Source organism: Equus asinus, chromosome 23 (assembly GCF_041296235.1).
Source record: "Equus asinus isolate D_3611 breed Donkey chromosome 23, EquAss-T2T_v2, whole genome shotgun sequence".
Lineage (NCBI taxonomy): Eukaryota > Metazoa > Chordata > Mammalia > Perissodactyla > Equidae > Equus > Equus asinus.
In genome coordinates this window covers 67454911-67468140 of record NC_091812.1, presented here as the reverse complement: position 1 = coordinate 67468140, position 13230 = coordinate 67454911, and the positions used below count along the sequence as shown (strand labels likewise).

Here is a 13230-nt window from a genome sequence, read left to right as displayed (position 1 = left end):
GTGTTCTGCAGGCTTCCTGATGGCCCTTTTGCCTGTCTGGCTCTCTCGGCTGTTTTCGTATCTGGAGCATGCAGGATCTGTGTAGACGGGTCTGCGTCTGCGCGTTGAGTGCGTGCTGCTGCGGAGCCAGTCTGTGACGAGCTTTCTTCTCACTTGCACAGGTTGCGCAGAGCATCGAGGACCATCATCAAGAAGTGATTGGTTTCTGCAGAGAAAACGGCTTCCACGGCTTGGTTGCATATGACTCTGATTATGCGCTGTGCAACATCCCCTACTACTTCAGTGCCCACGCCCTGAAACTGAGCCGGAACGGGAAGAGTCTCACCACGAGCCAGTACCTGATGCACGAGGTGGCCAAGCAGCTGGACCTGAACCCAAACCGCTTCCCCATCTTTGCCGCTCTGTTAGGTAGGTGGGCACCGTGAAAACGGTTTCGATTTACAGGGAGTTGTGTACTGGGAACATACTGATCTTTTTAAATTGTAATGCTGGGATGCTTTGCATTGTGTCTTAAGTTTAAAACAACCAGGGAACAGCTTCCTTTTCAGTGGCGTTCCTTACTCGGTATTATTTTTTGTTGTTGCTGATAATGTGCTTTTGTTCTTAAGTGTTCATTTATGTATTGTTCATAAATACATTGGTCTGTTCAGGCCAAAAAACTAATTTTGTGAATAAATTCACTTGAAGTTTGGGGGCAATAACATCTTAAAATCACAAATCTTAATGCATTCTCACCATAAAAATTAGATCTTTAAACCTTTGGCATCTATTATGTTTATTATAGAGGAGACTACGCTGTGAAATTAGCCCTGTCACGTCTTCCCCTCACTTTTTTTTTTTTTTTAAAGATTTTATTTTTCCTTTTTCTCCCCAAAGCCCCCCAGCACATAGTTGTATCTTCTTCGTTGTGGGTCCTTCTAGTTGTGGCATGCGGGACGCTGCCCCAGCGTGGCTTGATGAGCAGCGCCATGTCCGCACCCAGGATTCGAACCAACGAAACACTGGGCTGCCTGCAGCGGAGCGCGCGAACTTAACCACTCGGCCACGGGGCCAGCCCCTACGTCTTCCCCTCACTTTTGCGATACACACTACTTTAAAAGAAAAACAACAAAAATAAACTATTTTCCTTGTTTCCAGTGCCTACATTTTAAGTAAAGATATAAATGTCTATTGGGCTGGCCTGGTGGCGCAGTGGTTAAGTTTGCACCTTCCACTTCTCGCTGGCCCAGGGTTTGCCGGTTTGGATCCCGGGTGCAGACATGGCACCATTTGTCAAGCCATGCTGTGGTAGGTGTCCCACATATAAAGTAGAGGAAGATGGGCACGGATGTTAGCTCAGGGCTAGTCTTCCTCAGCAAAAAGAGGAGGATCGGCAGCAGTTAGCTCAGGGCTAATCTGCCTCAGAAAAGAAAAAAAATCTAAAAACAGTCTTGGAAGAATTCCTAATGCCAAATACTCAGAAGTGACGAAAGCTTGTTTTAACTAAGGTTTATATATTAAATTCTTTCACTTAAAAATGACTTTCCAGTAGGTGATATATTCACCTGTCACTTTATGTCTGTGTTTCATTTTTGTTTCCTTTCTTATCTCTCCTCTCCGCTCTCCTGTCTTGTGCTTGTCTTGTGCTCCTGTCTCTCGAGCTGCTTCAGTAGCCAGCTCTATTTTGCTGGGAGTTTGTAAGAACTGTGTCTACAATATGGGTAAACGTGTTCTGAGTGAGGCCCTCTCATGATTAGAACCCAGGCCCTGCACGGACGGAGTTGGGCTGTTTGGGACGCAGGCCCTTTTTGAAAGCTCTGTGTTCTCCAGCTAAGTGAGGCCTTATGGTACTCTCACAGTTTGTTTTCTGGCGAGGTTAGCATCCCATCCAGTCGTGTTTAAGAGGGGAATTATATTGTGGGTAATTTTTAGAAATTTCTAGTTATCAGATTTTTATAAACATTCCAAAAAAGTTTTACACAATTAGAAATTATAGTGAGGGAGCCACAATTTTCCATGTATTATTTGGTGATGGCATTTAAAATTGTATAAGAATCAGTTGACAGAATTCCAATTTCACAGGTTGTCTTGTTTGTTTGGATCTAATCTCAAGTATGTGTCTTTAAGTCAGTGTTGGCTGTTTTCTGTCCGTTTTTTTCGGGAACTCTTGTGAGAGGATTTGGAGAATTAAAACTAATTTTCTAAATATACTTTCATATTTTCAAAATTAAAATAAGGATATTTTCTCTGACATTAAAAGTGATTATGGGGATGGGCACGTTCTGAAAAGTTTCATAATTACTTAAATGTCATGCAGAATGATTTGGACATGTTAATTGACTTTAGATGAATAGGAAGATTGTATGCTTTTAGAGTATGAATGTCTTTGCTAATTTGACATGTGGAAGGATATTTGTTTATCTTATTTAAGAGACATTGAATACATTTCTTGGCAGATAATGCCAGTGCGTACTCTTCTAGCCCAATTGTTTTGTAAAATTTAAAATAAATGAAAAACATTAGTAACATTTCGAATAATTGAGTAATGAATTAATTTAGGGTTTGGAATTTCTTCAAAAAATTTAGATGAGTTGCAGATAAACTCTTAATTGGGTGAGCATTTTTATTTTAGATTTTGTGTAATAGTTTCAGTATCTTCAAATGAGAAAGATTGTTTTTCTTGTCCATTTCATAATAGAATATAGCTTTCTCAGTTGTTTTGTTGTAGAAACGTTGGATGGAATATTCATTTAAGCATTTGACCCAAATTTTAACAGACTATTACTGATGGTGGAATTGGCTTAATATTTTTTGAGACAGAAGCTTCAAAAAAAGTCCCCATATTTCCTACTTCCTAACAGTAAAGTTCTGTGCAACCGTGAGCAGAGGAGAGCAGTGCAGAGCTCGGTACCTGGGCTCGGAGGACTCAGCTCTGCTCCTCTGGACATCACGGCTGTTCAGTGCTTGTGTGTTTAGAATATTATGGTTAGCAGTGTTGCAGATGATCTCACATCGTTCTGCTTTCTGTTAGCAGCTAATGAATGAATGCTCTCTCGGTGTGGAGGTAATTAAATTGTGATATAAAAATCACAGATTAATTTAGGAAATTACTGCTTTTATATTGCATCGAGATAACTAATATACTAACGATGTTAGTGTATCAGGCATCCAGGCACTTCAGTGAATGGAGAGTGTCCCCCAAAATGTAGATTCTCAGCAGAATACAGTTCTTGTTGTGACACAGCCCTGCTGGCGGCACACAGCTGAATGGCACTCCTTGGTGGTGTTGCAGTCTGTGCTTTGTCACATCTATTTGTGGGTGGCGGTGGAAATTACAGGAGGAGGGTGTTGATCCATGTCACAAGCAGCAGTCAGTGTCACTTAACCTGGCTTAGGGAGATTTTATGACTGCGCAGGTTCTGTCTTTGCTGTCGAACCTCGTTCACAGAATGCAGTGTGAACCATGCTCGTCTCGTGAACAAGTGGGACTTGTATCAGAGTCGGTATTTGGCATCCCAGTATTATCACACTGACCTCAGTACTTTGCTGGGGAGTTGCTTAGGTTTTTATGCGGTTTGCTCAGTTTGAATGCTGTTGGAACTACGCTGGACATTCATCCTCTACTTGAGGCGGCTGCAAGAAGTCAGCCTGTTGCATGTTTCTTTGTATTAAAAGATGAAGAAATAGTCTCAATTTCTGTGTGGAAGTTTTATGTGGTGTATCACATGAGATGGTCGAAGAAGTTATGTTGCAGAGTCTGAGACAAGCAGACAAAGGTAAGGTACAGAACATGCGTGCAGTGATGTTCACTCTCCCTGGTGTCACTCATGATGATGGCTTTCATGGTGTCCGTGTTTGTGTTCCAGGAAATCACATTCTACCTGATGAAGATCTGGCTTCCTTTCATTGGAGTTTACTTGGTCCAGAACATCCACTAGCCTCACTTAAGGTACAAGTTCATTGCATTTGCAACATTTGTCGTCATCACCTGTTGATTTTGCTTATTGCTTTAATGATGTGAATAATAGTCCTTTATTGTAGAAGGAAATATGCCTCAAAACTAGCAATATCATGCTTTCCCCTAACTTCAGGATCTGCATTGTTTAAAAAACAACCTACCTTGTTCCCAGCACCTATATTTTAGGGAAACTTATAGATGTCCTTAAAAATTCCTTTAGAGGAATTCTTCATGTGCTGTACCTAGAAAGGGGGAAATCTTTTAGCTAAAGTTTTTTTTTTTTTAAATTTAGTCTTGACTTAAATGAGCCTGACTCTTTTTTTAATTTACTTATATGTTTGTTTATTTTTTTGAGGAAGACTGGCCCTGAGCTAACATCTATGCCCATCTTGCTCTACTTTATATGTGGGATGCCTGCCACAGCATGGCCTGAGCAGTGGTATCTGGGTCCACGCCTGGGATCCAAACTGGCGAACCCCAGGCTGCTGAAGTGCAGTGCATGAACTTAACTGCTGCGCCACCGGGCCAGCCCCTAGCTAAAGTTTTTATATATTAATTTTATTACTTACAAATACTAATTTTTTTGATTGGTAATAGAGTCATCTGTTGCTTAGGTCAACATTTTAGTGTAGTTTGATAATTTTCATAACTTTCTTACTAATCGTCTAAAATTATAAAAGTCTAGTTCAGGCTTTAATGCTTTTTGAATGACAGAGGGACTCAATTTCATTAAAGAAATGGTCCATTTGTACTGTCGTATTAACACTTAATATTTACTTTCTTATCTTCCCCCTTCCTGTTTGTGAAAGTAGCTTAACTTGGGTTTTCTAGAGGGGATTTCTACGTTTTGATGTGGGCGTGACACTGGCTTGGTGTGAGCCACCGGGAGGCTTGGACTTGTGCTTGTGGGTGGCTTCCCGGGGTCTTTTGAATCCTGTTGCTGGGTGGATGGGCTCTGCATTCTCTGCTGTTGGCATTGGGACCACAGTCACCGGTCGTTAGGTGGGGACTGGGCAGTCGGGGCCTCAGTTCCTTGTGGTGAAAGGGGGTTGTGTGGAATGGTTTCCGAAGGCATTTTTCCTTTAAAATTCTGAGTTCTGTCGGAATTCCCCTCCCAAAAACAGTCTTAATTGGAGTTTTCATGTGTTGCCTTAGAGCGAGCTTTGGTGATTCCTGAACAGCTGAGCGGAATGCCTTCCCGCCTCTTTCCTCCTGCTCCCTGCTGCCCTCCAGTCCTTCCCTTGCTGACATGTTGTAGTGTTTCCCTTTTCATTCTAAGAGTTCTTGATGCGGGGTTTTCAACTTCTGTTTGAAAGTCAGTTTTTCTCCTCTTGTTGGAAATTGCTTGTTTTCTTTTGCTTTTTGGTCCTTGAAGGAGAAAAGCTTCCCTTCTGCTGTTGGCCAGAGCGTCCTTCCTGTGTGTTTGCGTTTGTGAAGTGCTGCAGTTTGCAGTCTTGATGCTAAGCTCCTGGGGATAGATACCCTCCTGAAGTGCAGATGGGAGAAGTGCAGTCTGAAATCAGGTGGGCCTGAAAGAATGGTGCTCGTTAGGTTTGTTAAGCAGTTTGCTTTTTATGTCAGGACAAAACAAAGCCTTGTTTCTTACAAGGTGGGTAGAGTTTTGAATAGCAGGGGTGCGGGGGTCCCAGGACCCAGACCAGGTGCATACGTCTGCTTGGAGCTGGCTTGCTTCATGTGTAAGGGACGTGAGGAGCTGTTTGAAGAGTCATTGGAAAACCAATTCAATCTAGTGACAGGTCACTAATGTCCTTATCATGTGTTTTTCCTAGTTTTTGGTTAAGAGGAATGTTAGAAAGGTGAAATAGAAAATGTCTATCCATATATCCACCATCTGAGTTCAACAGTTGTTAACATTTTGCTATAAAGTATATTTATAGCTGTGTGTTTGTTTTTTAATGGATCTATTTGGAAGTATGTTCCAAATATCATAACACTTCAACTATGAAAACTTTAGTTTTTATCACCACCACCTAAAAATAAGGATAATCTCTTACTCATGTTACCATCATATCAACTAAATTAGCAGTAGTTCCTGATGTCATTTAATATTAAGTCCATATTCAAATTTTTCCCATTGTTCCCTAAGTCATTTTTAGTGTTGTTTATTGTTTTTCTTAAAAATCAGGATGCAGTCAAGTTTTATGCATTATCAACATGTGTACTTTAAAAATTAGCTGGGTGTTTTTATGGCGTAATGGAGAAGCAATCCAAAATAATTTTTCAGTAGCTTGATACATTATAGGACTTTTAAAGTCACATTCTGAAGTGCAGGCATGTCTGGCTTTGAGTTCAAAAGCTGCATTTGTTGGTCACTTTTATGTTTTGACCTTTCATACACATTTTCTGTATGCAGCATCATTTCAATAATCTTAACATAAATAGTGGGAAATTGGATGTGATGATTTTTTCCGAGAACATTACTGCTATATAGAATTGTCTGTATCCCATCTGCTTTTTGAGTCTCTTCTTTTTTCCAGTTGTGTAACTATATCTTTTGAAAATTTGCTTAGTTGTTGCTTAAGAAACTCTCATGATTTTTATTAGTTCTTCTTTAATGCAGTATGTTGCGTACACAGCTTTTAAGGATATCTGATTTTGTATCTTCAAGTTCAAGTCTTCCTTGGCCCATTCTTTTTATGCTACTGTTTTTATAGCATTTCCCCAAAGTCAAATCTCCAAGATTATTGTTCACAGAGGGTTGGTGTTATACGAACTCATTATCTCATCAATCCAAAGCACCCCTTAACACATAATACAGCCCTCTCAGCATTTCGGCCTTGCTGTCCACAGCGCTGGCTGTTCTGAGAGAAGAATGTGTCTGGGGTGGGCTCTGTGGGTAAGGGGCACAGGAAGAAGCCGGGGTAGTCAGGGAGGACAGGTGGGACTGTGAGGTCATAGATGATAGCCTCAGAGGGGGCTCGAAGGGGACGGAGTTCTGTTTTGTGCTGCGTTATTAATCAGGAACCCTGCTCACAGGAATGTGGTGCTGGATGGAGTGAGAACCTAAAGTCACAGGAGGGCGGTAGAGAGAGGAGCGAGGGCAGCCAGTCAGCTTGCAAGCGATTCAGTCCTTCTGTTTCCATGGTAGGAGCTCCTAGTGAAGTGGCAGCAAATGCTGAGGTTTGAACGTAAGCGTATTTGATTTGTGTTCAGGACATGGGGAAGCCACTTCATTAAGGTAAAATCTAGGGGTGGGGGCCCTGCAGGGTGTGGTGCCACCAGCCCTGTGGGCTCACCTCCTGGCCATAAGCTCATGCTGAAGGAGGGCCCTTTTTTCCTTTTTTCAATGTGCTTTTGAGTTACTTATTGTTCTATGATTTGAATCCTAGTTAGTTGTGGAATTTTTTATTTTGGGTAACCATTTAGTTGTTTTAATTAAAAAATTTTTTTAAGTTGAATCATTAGTTTCATGTGTTGTATTCACTTTAATGGTTTTTGTGTTTCTAAACTTCTGAGTATGTACTCAATTTCTTGCATTTCAAGTTTTTATCCCCGTCAGTTGTTCATGACCCCCAAGTATTTCCTGCCACAGAGTCCCTTCTGCCACCTCCTTTCTGTTAGACAAGCTGCCTTGAGAGATGTATGCCACCCTTTCTTCTACCATGGATCCTACGAGCGTTGTTCTCCTGTGGAGTTCTTCAGTCTCTATTTTGCTCTCTCCACACCACACCCCAACTGTGGGGAGCAGGCAGAGGAGAGCTTCCCTTGGACTCACTGCCCCCAGCCCAGCCTAGTCCTGTAGGTGCTGGTGCTGCCTGAACCCCTGTCCTTCTGCGGGGTCCTAGAATGCTTCCCTCAGAGCTCCCCTGCGGCTCTGCCTCGTCTCAGAGCTCCCCTCACTGCTCCCTTGAGGGTCTGAATGTCCTTTTTTTTTTTTTTTATTTTTTTTAAAGATTTTATTTTTTCCTTTTTCTCCCCAAAGCCCCCCGGTACATAGTTGTGTATTCTTCGTTGTGGGTTCCTCTAGTTGTGGCATGTGGGACGCTGCCTCAGCGTGGTCTGACGAGCAGTGCCATGTCCGCGCCCAGGATTCGAACCGACGAAACACTGGGCCGCCTGCAGCGGAGCGTGTGAACGTAACCACTCGGCCACGGGGCCAGCCCCCTGAATGTCCTTTTTAACCCTCCCTGCGGTTCACTGTCTTCAGTCACCTTCCTTTCCCAGCATTCTTTCCCGGAGGCAGCTCTATCCCAGGGCAATCGGTCAGGTCACAGAGAAATACTTGGCTTTACATTTACCTAGAACATTACCCATGGTTATCTCTAACTTTGTATTTTTTGTGTTTTGTTGTCTGCCACTGAAGTCACTGAGTATCCTTTTTACAAGTGTCTAAGGACTAGTGCAGCAGCAGTCGACCCAGGGAGGAGGGAGCCTGGTTCCGAGAGAGTAGCATGTTGGGTCCCCAGGCACAGAGGAGCTCTCTGCTGTCTCAGACACCTGTAGCACCCCCCGGGTTGGGGCGCACTGCAGGGTCGGGGTGCACGGCAGGCTTGCAGCAGGCCTGAGGGTGAAGCTTGGACTCGCAGTGTCCCCTCCCTCTGGGCTTCCCTGACGAGGGGTCATGGGCTGTGGCTGCAACTGCTGCCCCGTGTCCAGGCAGCCCACAGCCCTCACAGCTGCTGTGCCTGGCCCCTGCCTGGGTTTCACGTTGTACTTGGAACCAGCTTCATAGAGAAGAGCAGCATAATTTCAGGCACTTTGAGGTTTTATGATGTATCTGACATACTGTGCAACCCTCTTGGAGTGAGCTTGGTGATGAGATCCTTTCTGAAATCCTTTTTGAAAGTGAGTTGGGTATGAATTGTACCCAGATAGAAATGGGCTTCCTTTATTCTGAGTTCTACCTTGTAAGGCATTGTAGGAGGTGGTAGTGTGACACTGTGGACCTCCTGAAGAAGGCATTCCTTTTTGCATATTAGTGTTAAATGAAGTTAACTCAATACATTCCCTTCCCAAGAAGTCATCCTGTAGTTTCCTAGGAGCTAAGAAGCACTTCCTAAAATCTGAGGACTTTTTGGGCTCTAGAGAATATAATGTTAGGGGCCTGGAAGGTTGAAAAAGTTCAACCATTATGCGGTGTGGAAGTGAGAGCTGCTTATAATCCCAGTTCTGGAAGATAACCACTTTTAACAGATTGATATTTGATCTTCCAGAATTAAAAAAAAAAAATTTGTTCTACTGATATTGTCATTATTACAGTGTCATCATCATGCACATGAGCTCTGCGTACTTAATGGTCCATGTGGAACTTCGGGCTCACATACTGGGCTCTAAGCTATTAGGTCCTAGAATCTGCTTTTAGTAAGAAGCTTTATTCTTTGCTCATTTAAAATTTATGTATGGAATCCTTAAATGGAAAATACAAGACTAAACTCAGAAGATTTTTGCTTGTTTATTTCTTCCCATCAGAGCTTCCTTCCCTGTTCCTGGTTGGTTTTAATATGAGGGTGGAAAGCCTGAAGTTGTGAGGAATCTGCTGGAATCGTTGACACTCAAGAATAGCTGTCTATTTTACAGGTTTTGAGTGGGTCCCAAGTCATGTTGCTGTGAAGAGGGGCACAGTCCAGGGAGGAGTTTGTGCTCCGTAGTTATTGCAGGATTGTTTCCAGCTTGGCTGCTCCCGAAGGTATGGGGTCTACCAGCAGAATTCTTCCTGGGTGAGCACAGCCAGCCAGGAGGAGAGCTGATGTGAAAGATACGGTGTTTGTGGTACCCGGCGTCTGATGCCTGGGGACGGGGAGTGAGGCCAAGGAAACAAAGAGAAGTTCACAAGGGGTACTTTGCTCTCTGTGTTTCTTCTCATGACCTGGAATCTTCTAGTTTCATGTTAAATAAGAGGCATATTCTCAGTCTTAAAAATACCATGCAGACACTTTCAAGCTTCTTTCCTCCCCTGTGGGTCCAGAGCCCTGGCACTGTGTAACCAGACCTTGTGTGTCACTCTGATGGGAAGAGATTGCTTCTGTTGGAAATGTGGCTCTCACGGCGGCTCTCCAACCCTGGGCCTGCACACACACACACACACCTCTACACACACATACCCACCTCCACCCCCTACCCCCCGTCCCCCCCACCCCCTCCACCCCCACACCCCCACACACACCCCCACCCCCCTCACACATACCCCCACCCACCCACACACATCCACATACATACCCCCACTCACACCCACACTCACACCCACCCACCCATACACAACACCTCCAAACACCCCTCCACACCCCCCCACACACCCACACTCACACCCACACACCCCCAAACACCCCCCCACACCCACCCACACACACACCCACACACCCACACCCTGAGCCTCGCCAGCAGTCTCTGCACACCAAGCACTCTGACTTAGTTCAACCAGAGACAGCACCTTTCTTGAGATCAGCCAAGTCTGGGACCAGAAGGTGTGTAACAAAGTTTGAACTTGCCAGCCAGTTACTTCCAAAACTGCCATTCTTGGTTAGAAAGTTTTTTTTTTTCTTTTTCTAACACCTTTATTGAGATGGAATTCACATATCATAAAATTTACCCCTTTAAAGTATACAAATCAGTGGTGTTTTTAGCTTTCATAGAGTTGTGCAACCATCATCACTGTCTAATTTTAGAATATTTTCATCACCCCAGAAAGAAACCCTGTACCTATTGGCAGTCACTCCCCACTTCTCCCCCTCCCATGCTGCCTGGCAACCACTAATGTACTGTCTCTCTGCATTTGCCTGTTCTAGGCGTTTCATAGAAGTAGAATAATGGGATCTCTTGTGTCTGGCTCCTCTTGCTGAGCATAATGTTGTCAGTGTTCATCCATGTTGTGAGAACAAGCACTTCTCCCCTTTTATGGCTAAATGCTGTTCCCTTATGTGGATATGCCTACTACAGGTAATCCATTCTGCAGCTGGTGGACATTCTCTTTGTTTCCACCTTTTGGCTGCTGTGAACATTCGTGTACAAGTCTCTGTGTGAACACGTGCTTTCATTTCTCTTGGGTCTATACCTGGGACTGGAATTGCTGGTCATATGGTAACTCTGGGCTGGCTTTTTGAGGAAGCTTGTACCCTCCTGTTTTCCACAGCAGCTACATCATTTACACTGCCACCAGCACTGTTTAAATGCTCTGATTTCCCTACATCCTCGTCAGCACTTTTATTTTTTTTATGAGGGAGATTGGCCCTGAGCTAACATTTGTTGCCAGTCTTTTTTTTCCCTTCTTCTCCCCAAAGGCCCCCGGTACATAGTTGTATATTCTAGTTGCAGGTCCTTCTAGTTCTGTTATGTGGGATGCCCCTCAGCATGGCTTGATGAGTGGTGCTAGGTCTGCACCCAGGATCTGAACTGGTGAAACCCTGGGCCGCCAAAGCGGAGCGTGAGAACCTAGCCATTCAGCCATGGGGCTGGCCCCTGTCTGTTTACTTTCTTGATGGAGTCCTTTGATAACTCTTCTGAGACTCAGGCCATCTAAACTTACCACCTTTTACTGCTCCTAGTCACTCCCTCAGTCACTTTTTGTCATTTATTAAAGTCTTGGGGATCTTATCAGTCTTACACATTGCCTTCCAGAATCGTCAGTGAGCCCAGTGTGCTGGAGATGGCCCATAGGCAGCTTGTTTCCTGTAACGGTGTGGCCTGAGCTCTACTGTGCTGGCCCGTCTAGGCCCAGAGTCAGACACTGGCCTTTCTTCTCCCAGAAGAGCTCCATTTCCTGCCTGAACTTCAACATTCTTTCTCCATCCGTCACTGCTGCTTTCTACCCTCAGTGTTCTCACAAGCTGACACTGCTCTTTGGCCCTCCATGGTGCCCTCTGCCCATTTTCTCACAGTGTCTCCCTTCTCTAGCAAGCCTGACCCCAGGGAGGTCATGTTGAACTGGTTAGACCAGCATCACCTGTCTCTTGCACCTTCTTCCATCTCACCTGCTCAGCAAATCCTCCACTCTAATAGGTGCCATCCAGAGGACATCTTAGAGAACCACACAGCTGAACAGGTGGATGCCACTGCAAATCTGTGGTCTGAGTTAAAGAAGGACCTACATACATGGAGAGATATATATGTTCATAGATCAAAACACTGTTGTTATGTAGATTTACTATGTCCCAGCTGAAATCACAGCAAGCTTTTTTTTTTTTTTAAGATTGGCACCTGAGCTAACATTTGTTGCCAGTCTTTTTTTTTTTTGCTTCTCCCAAAAGCCTCCCAGCACATAGTTGTGTATCCTAGTTGTAGGTTCTTCTGGTTCCTCTATGTGGGAGCTGCCTCAGCATGGCTTGATGAGCAGTGCCATGTCCGCACCCAGGATCCGAACTGGCAAAACCGTGGGCCATCAAAGCAGAGCATGTGAACTTAACTACTAGGCCACAGGGCTGGCTCCCCAGCAAGCTTTGTTTTTGGGTAGAAATTGAAAAACTGATTTTGATGTCCATGTGGCACTGCGAAGGACCCAGAATAGCAACAGAAAGTTTGAAAAGTAAGAACAAAGTTGGAGGACTTCATATTACCTGATTTCAAAACTCATTTTAAACTCTAGTAATCAACTCAGTGTGGCCCTGACGTAAAGGTAGTCATATAGGTCAGTGGAACAGAATTAGAGTCCAGAAGTAGACTCACACATGTATGGTCAGCTCTTCTCATCAGAAGCCCAAGGTAAGTAGAGGGAAAGGACAGTTTTTACAATAGCTGGATATCCGCATGCAGAATTAGAAAGAACGGGGTGACGTCGGCATCATGGCAGAGTGAGTTATTCCCTTGGTGTCTCTCCTCTAAATTGCAACCAATTGGACATCCATTGGTCAACAGAAGATTACTACACAACACACAGAATACGTGAGAGATCCATTCATCTGTACATCTGAAGGTGGGTAGACTGAACCCTGGGAGGCAGTGGAACTAAGGGAGCAGCCCCTCCTACTGTCCCAGCAGCAGTGATCCAGAGTGTGAAGCCTCATGCTGATGTGCGCTCCTGTGAGCAGTAGCTGTGGGAGCAGAAACAGCAGGCACCGTGGCTCACGTGACTGCAAGTGGAGCAGAAACAGTGGGTGCCATGGCTCATGCGACTGTGAGCAAAGTGGAAACAGTGGTGCTGAGGCTCGTGTGACTGCGAGCAGACGCAGCAGGGGCAGAAAAAACAGGTGTGGCTTCCTCCCTGCCTGTCTCCCAGGGGATCCATCACATGCACCTGCTTTCTCTCCCTTGGCAGTGTCCAGGTCTTTCCAACAGCAGGGATGGTATACAAAACCCAGATTTTCCTGGCTGTGGTGGGGCACACTTGCCTGAGTTTTCAAAAC

General features: G+C 44.5%; 1 protein-coding gene across 2 annotated transcripts in view; it reads left to right on the top strand.

The window, feature by feature from the left end:
• The window catches only part of FAM120A (family with sequence similarity 120 member A), a 110755-nt gene that overhangs the window by 17622 nt on the left and 79903 nt on the right, over positions 1-13230 (top strand). For both annotated transcript variants that reach the window (XM_044756744.2, XM_044756746.2), the window contains exons 2-3: positions 162-408; positions 3846-3928. In XM_044756744.2, coding sequence (XP_044612679.1) covers positions 162-408; positions 3846-3928 — 330 coding nt within the window. The remainder of the gene's footprint in view (positions 1-161; positions 409-3845; positions 3929-13230) is intronic.